Source organism: Periplaneta americana, chromosome 8 (assembly GCF_040183065.1).
Source record: "Periplaneta americana isolate PAMFEO1 chromosome 8, P.americana_PAMFEO1_priV1, whole genome shotgun sequence".
In the NCBI taxonomy this organism is placed as follows: domain Eukaryota; kingdom Metazoa; phylum Arthropoda; class Insecta; order Blattodea; family Blattidae; genus Periplaneta; species Periplaneta americana.
This window is the reverse complement of record NC_091124.1, coordinates 148,612,088-148,628,423: the sequence shown is the minus strand read 5'-3', so window position 1 is coordinate 148,628,423 and position 16,336 is coordinate 148,612,088. Positions and strand designations below refer to the sequence as shown.

At 33.8% G+C, this 16,336-nt stretch overlaps 1 protein-coding gene across 1 annotated transcript in view; it reads right to left on the bottom strand.

The window, feature by feature from the left end:
* Brr2 (U5 small nuclear ribonucleoprotein l(3)72Ab) overlaps positions 1 to 16,336 on the bottom strand; it is an 85,768-nt gene that overhangs the window by 33,864 nt on the left and 35,568 nt on the right. The window contains exons 14-17 of the mRNA XM_069833805.1: positions 14,251 to 14,361; positions 13,329 to 13,460; positions 10,302 to 10,531; positions 8,830 to 8,986 (exon numbers count right to left, since the gene is read on the bottom strand). Coding sequence (XP_069689906.1) covers positions 8,830 to 8,986; positions 10,302 to 10,531; positions 13,329 to 13,460; positions 14,251 to 14,361 — 630 coding nt within the window. The remainder of the gene's footprint in view (positions 1 to 8,829; positions 8,987 to 10,301; positions 10,532 to 13,328; positions 13,461 to 14,250; positions 14,362 to 16,336) is intronic.

The window sequence follows — 16,336 nt, the reverse complement described above, 5'->3', positions numbered from 1 at the left end:
TCGCTCTGAATGCATTTTTTTTACACAATTTTCTAATTTTCAGCAGATTTACGATACCCTGTGCGGTTTCTCTGCCAATGCAGAGTTAATTGCAATATACGGTAATTCTGTTAATTTCCTGACACTTTTATATCTGTTCTCATAAACGTACTGATTTAGAATCTTTACCCTAATGTAGGTATTTTGCTCTCTACAAATCATTGTTAGTCAAATGAAATAGTCTATAATAGTTGTTTGTAACGAATTAGTAGACAACCTCAATCCCTCTTGACCGCCTCCCTTACGAATTTCTTTCTCACTTTAATCAAATTTCATTTATACTGGTCCTTAAATTAATGAAACTAGTGCTGAGGTAGTTACGGTGATTTCTGAAGTGAAAATCGTTCAATTTATAAGGGTGAAATCAAAAATAATTTTTGTAGCCTTTCCTTGTCCTTAATTGGAAATTTGAGTAACTTCATATGACGACAATATTTCTTCCTTCTTCTGCAGTTAACATAATCGCAGATGGACAATTCTAAATGAAGTTTGTTACACAGAAACCTTTGAGACAATATTGACACTTGGAAGTTCTTTATATATATATATATATATATATATATATATATATATATATATATATATATTATATAGTTCATCTATAAGAGTTAAACTAGCGCTGAGGTAGTTTCCTTCATACTCAGCTTCTTCACCTTGCATACACGAGCCTGTAACAAGTTAGGTTTGGTCAGTGCTGTTATGGTAATTTTTTTCTTGGCCATGCACCCCACCCCTTGTTTTCACTCTTGAAATATATTTTACTCTCCTCTCTCTATCTCTCCAATTGTCATTTAATTATTATTTTTTTAATATTAAAGAAGAAGTAAAATTGTTTTGCTTTACAATTTGATTGTACAAGTTTGATTTAAAGAATACACCAGTGGCGTATACTGGTTTAAGGGCCTGGGCTACCACTGACCCTATTATTACACAAAATATATTTTAAAGTCCCTATAATAAAATTCCTTACCTATTTATATATGAATTTCAGACGTCTTGATTGGGACGAAAATACTTTGATGACTTCGTCATTGAAATTACAGCTTGCGAAGTTTCTGTAGAAATGACTTTTCAATGGACATCAGTGCCAAGCCGGATAAACGTTCTTGTGTATGAGTTGATCTACAGTAGGATTTTATTCTCTTCAACGCAGAAAATGTTCTTTCTACTGATGCTGACGTAGCTGGTATTGTCACAATTAATGTTGCCAATTTAAGGACTTCAGGAATAACTTGGTTCAGCTGGTTTTCATATATGGCAGATAATATTTCATGGATAGGTTTGTTCGAAAAATCAAAGACCTCTGCTGAATATATTACACTTAATTCATTTTTCAAACGTACTTGATCAAAGTGACTGTTATAGGACTGAAATAATTTGTTTAGTGCCTCATTCGGGAAGTTTTCTCTATAAGCAGAACATTTTTGAGAATCTAGAAGATCTGTGAACTGAAGCTTTCCATAATCAGAAAATCTGTCAGTAATTTCCATGTGCATATGATCTAGTATGCTGTAATACAGCTGCCTGTATTTCAATTCATCATCTCCTTTTCTTCGCTTTAATGGTGGTTCCATTGTATTGGCTGAAGAATTTTCATTTTCCATATTACTCCATATGGACGGAAACCCACTACTTCTGAACTCGAATATAGTATTTTTTAACTTTGATACCTCTTGCAAGCAGTATGCTATGTCTAGACTTTTTGTCTGAAGAATATTGTAGAGCACATCTGTATGTGCGAACACTCTAGCATAGACTTCAAGAAGAAATATATTCTGAAACTGTGTGAAAAAATACAAATATCCTTGAGCCTGCACAATTACATCATCAACCCAGTTTTCTTCAGAGTCATTCATTACAAATGATATTTTCAAAGAAAGCAGTCAGTTGTTCTCTGTATTACTTTACTGTATTTACAAGCCAAGATGTAAAATTGCATCTAGTTGGTGCTACTTTTGGGAGTTTCTTTTTCATAAATTCTTGAGTTTTTCTGATCTTTTAGGAGATGATGAGAAAAATGCAGCTAAACCAGACAGTGTTTTGAAAAAAAATGCGGCATTCTGGAATGGATGAAGTAGTTTGTTGCAAAACTAAATTGAGAACATGGCTGTAACAATGGACAAATAGTGCTTGAGGATACTTTCCTTGAACTTTTGTTTTTAAGCCATTAATATTTCCCGCCATAACTGAAGCACCATCGTATGTCTGTGCAATTAACTTATTGCTGACATTGTATTCTGCTATAACACCTTCCACATGCTGAAACCAAGCAGTAGCAGTTTTGCCCGAACTGACATTTGTGAATCCTATAAACCGTTCTTGAACATTGGCAGTACTACTGACGTTTCTTAAAACAGTGGACAATTGACTCTGATTAGAGCAGTCACTTGTTTCATCAACAACAATGGCCGCAAAAGGTGCTTCTTCTATTTCAGATTTTATGTTCTTTATCATAACCCCACTTATAGCAAATATTAAGTCATTATGAATTGCGGGAGAAGTACCACGAAATACTGTTGAACTCTCAAGATGATTGGCCAGTAAATGGTCAAATTCACTTAAGGAACTTAAATATTCAATATAATTTCCTCTATTGTCTGATTCCACACTCTCATTATGATCCCGAAAAGCCTATTCGTGTTTTCCCAGAAAGCAGACTGCGTTAATAAGATGCAGTAAAATCCCCCCTATTTTTTTTCCACAAGAGCATTGTGTTGGTTGATATGTAGAGCTTTTTGCTTATCTAGCTGTAAATCAATTCTTGTCTTCCCAAAGTTTGCCAAGTTCATGCTAGTATAAATATGAGCTTTTGATTTGTCGTGTTTTAGGACTGCCGTGCGAAGGGAGTTGATATTAGAAAACCCTCTTTTGACCACACATTAGTTTAGCGGCTAAATAACAAACATGGCCAGCAAAATAGTTTAGACGGTTTAGAACTACCACACAACCAATTCCACTTACCATATGATGTTGAAGTGAAATGGCGTGTGTACTCACACTGTTTTTCTTTTACGTCCATGGACAAATTTAACTCAGGAGTTGGTCTTTCCATTTTCACAATTTCAACTTCCTCGTTGTATGTACGACGGTTAAAAGGCACTTTTAATAAACCTTCTATTACACAGTCATTTTCAACACAAACCTCTCCAGAAACTTGTTCTGCCATATTTTTCACAATATCACTTAACTGGGAAATTAAAAACTTAATAATTCACAATTAATATAACTCTTAGACACTCGAACAAATCACAAATTTAAAATATTGCACTGCAAGAACACAATTACATTCATGAGCTAGCGTGCTAAGCGTACTGTTGCTTCGCGCCTGCGAAGAAACCGATCACGAGAGCGGCAACTCACCCGGCCTTACACTGCACGTTGGAAATAGAAGAGAGCGGGGGGATGGGCAGTTGTGCGACCGGACGGACAGCGTGCGCGGTACGGTCACAGGCTACCTCACGTAGCAAGCGGTTTCTCCAGTGATGCCACCTTGACAACTTGTTTCTTTACGAAAGCAGAGAGCGCATATAAATCTAACAATTTCTTTAATTTTAATTACTGTGGTAAAACTAATAATACAAAATTATTACATTATGTTATATTATAAACTTTTTCTTTTGTAATTTCCTTGGGCTACCGCCGGTAGCCCCGGTAGTCCGCAGAATACGCCCCTGGAATACACCATGCAGCACCACCATTGATGCACACTTGTCTCGATGAATCTTGGAGTGTATATTTGCAGCACTTCTTGTTTTTCAACCATTATTTTATATAATTCTGGATTCCAGTGCTGAAGAGGTGGATAATTTTTGTTTATGAACATCAAACAAAATACAGGTAGATACAGTAGGAACAGCAAGAAATGATCTAAGATCTGTATAGATCTCCACGTAAAAACTTAGGCACCCATATGCCGTATGGCTCCTTACAGACAAAATTTTCATTTCCCCATACGATTAATTAAAAAAAATTGTAGGTTCCATACGATATATGGCCTCGTGTGGCCTCCATGACAGCACTGGGGTCAGTTAGTTTAGGCACTTTTACACCTTGCATCCTAGATCATATATACTATATGATCTAGGCTTGCATATACAATCAACTGCATCTCCACAAAAAAATTCCTTATAAATTGAACGGTTTTCACTTCAGAAATCACAGGAACCACTTCAGTGCTACCTTCACCCAGGTAAGTAGTTAGCAGTTAATCATTTCAAAGCTCTTGTTATATTATGAAATAGCATCACACAATGCTACCAAAATAAATGTTCCCAGTGTTAAAATTACAGAGTGTAAATTTCGCTTAGGACAGTTTTGCTCTGGAAAATTAAAGGAAACAAACAGTATATCAAACCAGCAGCTGAGACACAAAGCACCTGAAATTCGAAAGTGGTTAAAAATTTGTATAGTTAGTTCTTTCTTATTTACCAGCAACAGAAGTACCGGTATCAGATTTTTTGCAGAGCTAATATCAGAGGCCCCTCCTATTAGAGAATGTTTTGAATATTATTATATTCTGGAAAACTACATTGGCACATCAACCTCCCCTCCCCCCGCCTGAATTCTGGGCTGAAGCACGAAAATTTCGAAATGTACAAACTACAGATGCGACAGAATGTTACCACAATGGTCTTCAGCAAGAATTTTGTAAGACATATCCAAATATCTTCATGGTCATTATATGTATTGAAGTAAAACATGTACTACATATGAAGTACCTACTGAAAATGAGAGAAATAGAAATGGGAAGCACAATAAAAAAAAGTGGAATGGACAAACACTAAGAAACTATTCATCTTGAATCAGTATGAACAATAGGACACTTTTTTTTTTTTTTTTGGTGCCAGTGGTATAGAATATGAAATTAAGTTGCATCAATAAGTTTTTCCAGTTTTGCATTACTTTAAGTATTTATTGTCCCCCTGTTGGAAAGATGGAATTACTTTGTTTGAAGCTTGATGAAATTTTATTGTACCTTAACTCAAATTTGTAAGGTACAATAAAATTCAAAATAATAACTGCAGGCCATTTTAAAATAAATCTGTTGGATGTACCTAAATTATTTCTTAATTTATTAGGACCATAAAGGTATTGTTACAAGCGATAGATTGAATCATTTTTATCTTAATAATTTAATGTAGGATGATTATTTCGGGAATTGTTATGCTCTAAATTGTGAGGATATTTTAATACTTTTTTAAAATATAAATTTGGAATATGTTTCCAGTTAGTAAAGAGTAATTCAGAGAGACAGAGGTCTCAGGCATATTTATTGACACATGCCAGAATTATTAAATATGAAAAAAAGAGTTCTTGCACTAACATACTGTTTATAAAGTAACCAAATCTTAAGAAATACAATATATGTACTGGTATTGTATATAAAGGCATAGGAGTGAATATAAATCTGTTTTAAGGAATTTCTATTTAATATTTCTGCTATAGGAACATTACAAAATAAATACAACACAGCATGGAAGCTAATTCAAGTCTTTATCGAGTATTGTTGATGAGATGTGTTATGAAGATAGACCGAATCATTCAATATAAATGTATAAATAGGACGAATGATAGATTAATTTCAATGTATATAGTATCAAAACTGAAAGCAGTAACTAGTCTATGAATGATGTCTTAACAAGTATAAATAAAATGAACTCTTGACAATAGACACACATTTGGCTTCAGTAATAACTAGGACTTCAAGGAATTTATGGTAGCTCACCTGTTAGGCAAAACTCTGAATAGTCAGCATTGTCGAACTATAGAAGTGCGATTAAAAAGTATTTTTTTCCCCACCCATTATATATGATTGCTTTTTTCAAGTCCCGGTAATAACATTATTAAATTAATTATCCTACATATTTGGGTGGTGCCTTTCTTTGTTTCTGACATAATTTATGAGAGTTTCTCTTTTACACTTCAATAGAGAAATACAACTTTCAGTGGACAATGAACGTGTAACTCTAATGGAACTCTAAGAACCACAGCATTAATGTTTTCTTCTTTTCTTTCATGCCCTTTAGTTTTTGTTGCAGATAACATCATACTATTGGATAATTATACATGCACCTTTCTAATAAAATTGGCATATATTTCACTGGTCTCAGAAGTAAAATTAAATGTATAATAGCTTCTCGGTGCAAAATACGAGTATTTACTGAAAATTATTGCAGGATTTGAATAGAAATGCCACTTCTCAGGCAAGGTTATTCGTGGATGGCTGTATAATATATAGAAAAAATTAGTGATAAATCTCATATCACCGTCTTGCAAAACTAGCTTGACGTTATTGAAAACTGGACTACAACAAATAAAATTAAAATCAATGTGAGCAAAAGTAAATCAATATGTATCCTTCTGTAAAACACAAAATTAAATTCGTCTCATATACCAATTAAATGGATCACCAGTGCCACAAGTAAACACTTAGGTACTGTATATATTTCAGTAACAAACTGGTTGAAATAAGTCACTAATATTACAAGGATAGCCTGGAAAGCACTAACTTACATTTCTTTATGCGTATTCTTAAGAAAGCTAACCGAGAGTCAAAAGAATTAATGTACATAACCCATGTTCGGTCCACTGCTGTGGAGTAATGGTAGGCACATCTGACCGTGAAATGAGTGGGCCCGGGTTCAAATCCTGATTGGGCAAGTTACCTGGTTGAGGTTTTTTCCGAGGTTTTCCCCAATTGTAAGGCGAATGTCATGTAATCTATGGCAAATCCTCAACCTCATCTCGCCAAATATCATTTCACTATCACCAATCCCATCGAGGCTAAATAACCTAGTAGTTGATACAACATCGTTAAATAATCAATTTAAAAAAAGACGTCAGATAAGCAGAGGAAGTTACAAAAGAGCTTGTGGTGGCGAATTTAAAGTTTCCGTGATGTTCAAGAAAGGAAAGTATTACAAATGGGAGGAAAAGTAGATAGCCTACATTGGTGTATTCATCACATGATATTACACAGGAGATATCACCACATATGGTTGTAAATAACCAAGGACATTTTAAATCTGAATGTGTATTTTAGTGTAATCAAGTGTTGCTTTGTATAATAAGAACTGTAGGCACTGTGTATAAATCTCGATAGGCCTATGCATCTGAAAAAAAAAAGTAATCAACTTGGCAGAAATGTTCGTGTGTCACAATATAATTCGTAATATTTTATTTGTTAATGGCACTGTTATTTTTATTAAAGTATGTCAGCAGTTACATGTACTACACAAGTGTCTTAATTCTTTGGAAAACAACTATTTATGTCATTTGGCACAATAATATGAACATTTTCCATTTTGGTAATAAATTAAGTGGCAAGAAAATGTTCGTCACACCATATAATATTTCATATTTTTTACATGATTAATTATTCCTTTTCATTAAGATTTTCTGTTTATATTTTGGAATGCTTACGTTAAAAGATAGTGATGTCTCTTTCATAAACTCTCAAGTATTTAATTAAATATCCTGTGAAGATCATAGTTACTTCGAAAATGTTATGTGTGTCACTATGGAATGATCCTTAATATATCTTTGTGTAAAATTCTTGTATGTAATGTGTCTGTGATCTATTATATATAATAAACCATTCTATGGAATGACCCATCAGTATTGTTAGTATTGTTACAAATTACATTTTTTTGTCACTACTCCTGATCCCATTCTAACAGTTTCAGGTTTTGTAATGTTGTAGGCCTACATCAACATGACTATTTTAATCCAGTGTCTAATAAGGTGTGAAGGCCTTTTGAGGTAAACAGTATTGAAAATGTGAGGGAAGGGGTATTTCTTGGTAATGGATTAGGCCTGTATATTTGATAATATTATTAACTATATATTGTTAAAATACCTAGTAAATATCGTAATATGTATATTATATAATACTGTAAACGAGACATCCCAGGCTGCAAACTAGATTATTCTTGTTTTTGTATAATTATACGAACATGTATGAAATAAACAAGACTACTATTGCTTAGGTTAGGATAGTATTACTTATATATTGTAATCAGGCTATATGCACAAATTTTCCAATATACTACTATTATAACTAAATAGGTAATGTTAACATTAATTTTCATACGTTTTTGTGGTGCAAGTTAAAATAATTCAAAGTAAAGTATAACGAAACTCCGACAACATTATAATTATGAACGTCAAATTCTCTTATTTTATTTATTTTTCAGTGTTTGGTCCCTTATTTCCCATTGTTCTTTGGATTTATCATTAGTAAAATATCAATTAACGGATAAATTATGTTATACACTCAGTTGATAATATAAATAATATTCACGACAAAAATATAAAAACAGAAGAGATAACGAATCATAATTTAGCGGACCGATAACTTTATAACATGGTCTACATATTCTATATTCTATATAGGTACATTGGCTTTGCGCCGAGAGACTGTATTGTATTCTATTCAATACAAAGGCGTACTTTATCTTATCTCTTCGCTTCGCCCACGTGGCAACTATATTTAGCTGTCTCGTTCCGAACTTGCCAAGGTCACATAGGCCAATAATATTTATCCATGGTCATCAGTTGTCGACAGTACATACAAATAATCGATTTAGACCGACCAGACCGGTTCAGAGTTCATGTCTCACGATGGTGTTGGTCATTGTGCCATCTGTTAACGATTATTGAACTACATCAAGCCGGCCTCCAACTGCAAACCCGAAAGTCTATATAAAGGAGTTATCTGTTAGTATATATGATCTAGGCTTTTACCTAAATTTCAAAATATTATGGTTCTATTAAAAAATATGAACATACCTGGAAGTGTCCTGTCTTGCGGTCATATTTGACGAGCCCACTACGATCCAAGTGCAAGGCTGCAGTGTGGATTAGATCAGCTCTGTACTGTTCAAGAAGAGGGTCTTCTTTAAGTCGATCATGAGATATTCCATACAAGGTGGATGCACGCAACAATCTACAATCAGAATATAAAAAACAGCCTGTAATGAATTTTATAAAGTGCAAATACACAAGTTTAAAAAACTACTGAAGTTGGTGTTTAAACTAGTTTTCAATATAAACAAAATACACAGCTAACATATCATACAAAATAATCTCTCTTAAATTCTTCTAACCTTAGTTTCTATAAATGGTAAAATCATATGGTAATGCCAATGTTAAATATTGTTCTGCACCCCAAGAAATATCACATTTATCTAACTAGATTTTTCTGACATGTAGGAGTTCTCCAAAATATCAACTGTACAATGTATTATGTATTTAATCTGTCGTTCCAGTGCTATAGGTAGGCTATTCCCTAACAAGAGGTTTTTAGTACCTACAAGGAATTTAGTTACACTTATTTGCTGACAAGGGCAAAGGGGCACGTGGTAAGCTCATTGCCTTAAAAGCCACCTAGTATGCAACTAAGGTATTATTAGGATGCAGGAGAGGAGAAATTTGATTCAGAGACTCTAATTTAGGCTTGGATCCTTCAGGTTCCAGGAAACTCCAACATGGAACACATGGCTTAAAGTCCCTCCTGGAGGACTGTGTTCTGAAAAATCATTGATCCCAGCTGGGTTTGAACCCACAACTCTTGCGTCTAGAGGAGAGAGTTTACCCCTAGACCACTGAAGACAACCAACTGTACAATGCTAAAATAAAAATATAAAATGTGTCTTTAACAACATCCAGCAAAGTCTCATTTCATTTTGAAACCAATATTGAATTTTGCAAATATTCGTTAAACACATTTAATTTAAATTGCAATTTTATTCATGGCAGCAGTCTGAGAAACAGAAAGGTAACCAGTAACAACAATAAAATCTACTCTACTCATTATACTGATATGCTTGTTAAGATAATATACCAGATGGAATAAAATGATTTATCCGGAAGACAAATTTTCTTTTTTATCTCGTATGTATGATTACCTTGTTTTCAAAAAGGAACATAAAAATATATTTTTTAAAACTCTTTCATTCATGTAAACAATAACAATGTGGTTTAATACAATGTACAATGCCATCAATTAACTTCTTTCCTGATAAATGGCGATTAGAAGATTTTAGAACATTAACAATTTATTTTATTCATACAATGACTTCTGATTGGATGGTTGGTTTCCAACACCATGCACCTAACAACAACAAAATCGTTGCTTCTTCTCAATTGATTTTAACTTAACTGATACCTTTCCACAGTTATGCATCTTGTGCTTATACATAGCTCAGCTATGAAACTGTGTCCAGATTTCAACCAAAACTCATTTCCACCATTTAACTGACCTGATGTAGAGGTAAGTATATCCCAGCCATGTAACAGCATCCCTCACATTCTGGATAGTTCCCAGTACAATCTCAGCATTGAGCATATCTGGTAACTTGCTTATAAGCTGTGATTCTATCGGCAATTGTTGGTTCAGCAGTGACAGGTAGTACTGCAGCTCACTGTGGTTTGTGATCAGAATGCCCTCTCCTTTGGTGTCATACTGGGGTCGACCAGCTCGACCAAGCATCTGTAGATAAATCATATAATACTGTATGTTACTTAACAATTTCACTTTGTAAAAATGACAAAATCCAATAAAATTAAACATGGTATCTGTAGTAACATTTGGTCTTTATATTCTATTTCTAAAAGCAAGTAGGTATACATATGAAATACACCAAAAATGGTGTATGTTTAAATTATGTAAATATTTACCTTGTGCTAGGTACCTACACAGAATAATCCAATCCACAGTTTTCTTCATCACAATTATCAGGACAGAATTCGAAAGTTGTTCACATAACTCATATTCTGAGAGAAGGGTAAAGGTAGGAGGATGAGCATTATGCTGATCCATCTGTCACAATTTGACAGTCATTGCCATAAAAAAGTGCAACTCTTAGTATTTCCAAATATATATTCTTAGTTATGATATATTATTTAATGTCCATAATACCATACTTATTTAATTTATAAAAATATGAAAAGATAATACAGTATGTACCAAAATATACAGTACTGGAACAATATGTTACTGTTATTTGTTGTTGTTAGTTATCGGGATGATAATATAAATGTTCAAAATGTGCTCCATTGTGCTGTAGACAGTGTACACAACGATCACGCAGATTTTGAAACATATTCTGGAACATAGGTTGCTGCAGAGTCCTGAAAAACGAGACGATCTTCTGACGTAATGCAGGCACAGTTGTGGGTGGATCATTATAGTTGAAAATGTTCTCCTTTAACATTCCCCACACGTAAGCATCAGGTGGTGTAAGATCGGGGGAATGTGATGGGTAGGGGAACTCAGTCCCACGGAAAATGATTCGTCCTGGAAAGGTTTCTTGCAGTATAGCCAGAGACTGTCGAGTGGTGTGGCAGATCGTCCCGTCTTGTTGGAACCACTGTCTATTCATCTGAATGTTCCTGGCACGACAAAACCTTCTTAGATCCTGAATAAATGGCTTGATCATCATGTTCCTATAATGTACCAGGGTAACAGTAAGAGGTATATCATCATCATCCTCAATGAAATACGGACCTAGCACACCGTTTACTGGCCTACCAGACCTTCCCTTCCGTTGACACAATACACAATACACTACCCAAACGACGAAATTTTGTAATGATAGACAGCATAACTGTGTTGCTTGATGCCAGCTGATTAAAGTGTTCATGATATTGTTGCGCCACTAACTTTAAACTCGGCCCGCCTTGATAACCATTTCCATTTCCAACCATAATACTCCACTATGAACACTTTTTCCTCTGTCGCGAGATCCATTGTCAATTCCAATCACACAGCACAACGTTCATTACACAACTAGCAATAGATAATGGTGATGTAACAACATGCAGACGCACAGGCATGCGCATGCGGGCTGCACGAAATCCAGTACTGTATATTTTGGCGCATACTGTATTATGCTTCTTTATCCTTAGGGGAAGGAGGGGAAGGAGGGGTATATTAACAAACAGGGTAAGGTGACGAACGGCAAAAGTACACAAGAATTTCGAAAGACAGCAACAGCTACTAGTACCATAGCACTCCTCTTAGAACCAGCAACTTATGTGCACAGGAGCCACTATTTCATCAGTTAAGTTCTAGGCATGAAGCGTAAAGAAGTGTTTTTGTGAGTGAGCTTATAACATTTTAGTACAAAGAAGAATCCTTTTGTTCATAAGGTAAGGAGCTCAAGTGTTATATTGTTGTATATACATAACTTATATACAATATACTTATATAATGGTATATATATGGTAATTACCATTTTGCCAATTTAATATCTGCTTTCTTAAATAATTGTTTTTAAACAAATATCATTACAAAGGGCAAGATGACGATTTCGTCACAAAATATGAAGGAAACTGGATGTTAAGTTACAAAGGATTATGAAATATTTCAGATGCCGAGAACCTATATAAAAAATGAGTGATAGGAGATCCTAGTCGCAAGTAAGCATGGCTGCAGCAATGCATGCCTGTCAAGAGGAGGGCCTGTTTTGTAATGTCGCAGCCGATAATTTCTTTGAAGAAAGAATGACCTATTCGACCATCTGAAGGGTGTGACCAAAAGTGGAAGAAGAAAGAAATGCTGGAAACAACGAAATTCTCGTTTTGCCAGTCGCTGATCAGAATTCGAAGAAAACAAATGAGAATAGCTTTGTCCTTGATGGTGATAACAAGCACACCTTGAACAAAAACAGCTTTAATAAAAGGAAAGGGAAAAATGATGAAATATCAAAAGAAAAGAGAAAACTCAAAGAAGAAAGGAATGAAAGCAAAAAAAAAAGTCTCAACTTTAATCCCAAAAAAGCAAAAACAATTAGTTGTTTGTCCTGCCATCAGTTCCAGGAATGGTGGCAATGGAGACTGCTTTAATTACGAAGGAGTACTGTAGGTCACTTCATGTGCGATTATTGTTAGTTAAGACTGTTCATCAACTTACCCCCACAAGTGTGGTAAGATGAAGATTTTGCACTCTTGACTAAAAAAGAAATTAGTATTATATACATTAACTTTTTGTAGTTTTTTTATTATTATTCTATGAGAAAACATATTTGTAAACAAACTGACACATTAAATAACTTTTCTATACGTAAAAAGATTAATTAAAAAGTGTTCTTAACCTCGTCAACTTACACCTCCATCCCCACCCCCTACTATGCATGGTGTCATTTCAAGTTGTAACAAATTATTACAGTCCTCAAATACACGAGAACATTTACTGTAACAATTATTTTTCATACACAGTAAAACCTCAAAACCTCGTTTTAACATTCCTGTTTTAAGAAATGATTTCTTCACAATAACAGCATTACCTGTAAAACATCCAATGCTCCTAACTCCACCCAGCGCCCCTTCTCTGGATTGTAAACTTGAGTTCCCTTGATGATGACTGTATGTGCTGGCAAGTTCACACCCCAGGCCAGGGTTGCAGTGGATACAAGAACCTATCACAGCAAAAGAAACATTTTAGTTCTTTATTATTTTAAAACTATGTCACATCATTTATACATAATGGCACACAAAAATAAACTATTCTTCACTACTCTTCTTAAGCTGCAAGTTATTTACATTCAAAAAATGATGGACAGAGACCCGTAAAAGAGCACTACGTCTAATACATGGGATGATGATGATGATGATGATATGGTGATGATGACATTAAAAAACTTGTATTAATGTACTTACAATTCTGTAGTGGTCGGGAAAAGTGGCACAAGTCAAAAATGTTAATTTTACAGGAGAAGGAAAAAAACTGTCTTCACACTGTTTATGTCGATTTGATTTTCTTCTGTATGAATTATTGTAATGGAAGAACTTATGTCTCCAAGCGAACAGATATTCTGTAAGTTGTCAAAAAATTAATAAAAAATGTTTGTGGAAACTGACTTATGCCACTTTTCCAAAGCACTGCAGAATTATTACTCATAATTTTCTCGTTAATGTTAGAACTGTAATTTTTATAATTTGCGTGACTATTGAAAACTAGGGAACACAAAAAAATTAAGAATATTTTGGCAGGTAAAATATGGGAAACAATTATCTCATAAAGGTAGCCCTTCATTTTACTATAATTTACCTTAAATAACTTTTATTTGCAAAACATTATAACAAACTAGTCATTCTACCAACTCAGTCACCTTGTCTCTAATTTATTTTCACATCCTAACGTAAAATCTATATCATATGTTGATACATGATGAAAAATCAAGTAAATATAAGTTCATACACGATTACCTGAATATGTCTGTCAGCAAACAAATCCTCCACCAATGTTCTGTCCACTCTAGTCATACCAGCATGATGGATTGCAAATCCATAGGGTAACAGATCCTTCAATTCGTGATTCTGCAATACAGAATAGAAATGTATTAATTCATTAAGGCTGGTATTCATAGTCGACACTTTATATCACCACTTTGCAAAGTGACACTTTTGACGAAAGTGGCTCTTTCATATTAGTGGTATTCATAGACGATTGAAGAAGTGCACTTCACAAAGTGTCACTTTACGCCAGCAAAGTGTAGAGTTACAATTTGGTTGGTAATAGAAGTCCCACAATGCCTTTCAAAACAAGTGAACAAACAATAACAAATTAATGACGTATAACCTACAAATTACAATGCTTGTGTTTTGAATTGGGAGCCTATTGATTGCGCAAGGAAGAAAATATATATTTAAAGTTGTTTTATTTCAGTTTCTAGTTTTTGTTGCCGATAGTTTAGATTATTTCAGTCAGTTCAGATATATAACATTTTATTAAATAGTTAGTGATACTGCTGGTGAAATTAGGTTAGGTTTTGTACAGTACATAACTGATCCATTAATTTATATAGTTAGATTAGGTTCTGTACATATCTTTTTCATTGATTTTTGTCGCTAAGTTAGATTTTGTATGTATCCGTTCCACTGATTTATACAGTTCGGTTAGATTTTGTAGCCTACATATCTTCTATTAGTTTACATAGTTAGATTAAGTTGGACTGAGTAGGTTAAGTTTTGTGTGCGTGTGTATATATATATATATATATATATAAAATCATTAAATTTATATCGTTAGGTTAGGTTTTATACGTATCTGCTTCATTGATATATCGTGTTATTTCCGTTATTTTCATTTTTGTCTTTTCCGTGAATAGAAGTAAAAAAAGAATGAGATAAACACATTACTACTGCTATTATTATTATTATTATTATTATTATTATTATTATTATTATTATTATTACTATTTTCTCTCTCTCGTTTCCATTATTGCCTGCTCTTCAGGAATATTTTGAATGCCAAATGTTTCTACAATGCAAAACAAAATAGGCCTAATAGTATGAGATCTCTTTTCATGGTGAGGTTATGACTGCACATGAACTAGAGACAGTAGATGTATTGCTTACCGGCGTGAAAATATATATTACCGGTATCAAAACAGTAATGATTATATCAACATCAAGATAAATCTTATCTCAAAATACAGGTAGTCAACAAAAATCAAAATCATTTTAAACTCAATATAATTATGGAATCTGCTTAGAAGGCAGGCACGTGAGGTCTCTCAATGCTAATTTAAAATAATTATGGCTACATTAGATTGAAGTTAGTTTAATATTATTTAAGTTAAAAAATTCGTTTCAGTAATAAAAAATAGGTTATATAGGCATATCTACCTACATATCACTTCATAGAATTGAGGTTATAAATATACGAATGTTACTACAGAAATACCTGAACTATAATATTATATATATTAACGTATGGTACATATCTGAGCATAGAATTTTAATGCAGTCAATAACTGTATTATTGGAGGCACTGGCAAACGTTTATTATTCGTTTTTGTCAACCAGTCATCGAAAATATAAGCAATCTCAATAAGTTTCTTTATCAAATCGGAACCGTTTTTTTTTTAATTCTATATCATTATAAAATTCCACGGGATTGTGTTTAGGCCTATCTCTAATTTGTACATTGTCCACCAATTGTGCCATCTCTTCCGCACGTTCTAATAATTCGACAATTTCCAAGACGTCCGCCATTTTTATACAAAGTGCCACTTTCGGCTCAAAGTGTGGTCGGAACTACACTTTCATCCAAAGTGTTCCTTTGCACCAAAGTGTCGACTGTGCAACGGAAAAGTGATACTTTGCGTCTTCCAAAGGACACTTTAATCGAAAGTGTCGACTATGAATACCAGCCTAAGTTCTGAAGTGGTAAAACATTTACAGTGAGTATCAAGAACAAACATGCTTTTCTTATATTATAACTGTCAGTCAAATTAAGACTTTTAACTATCTGCTAAACACAAAACAGATTTTCTCTTTAAGACTAGTC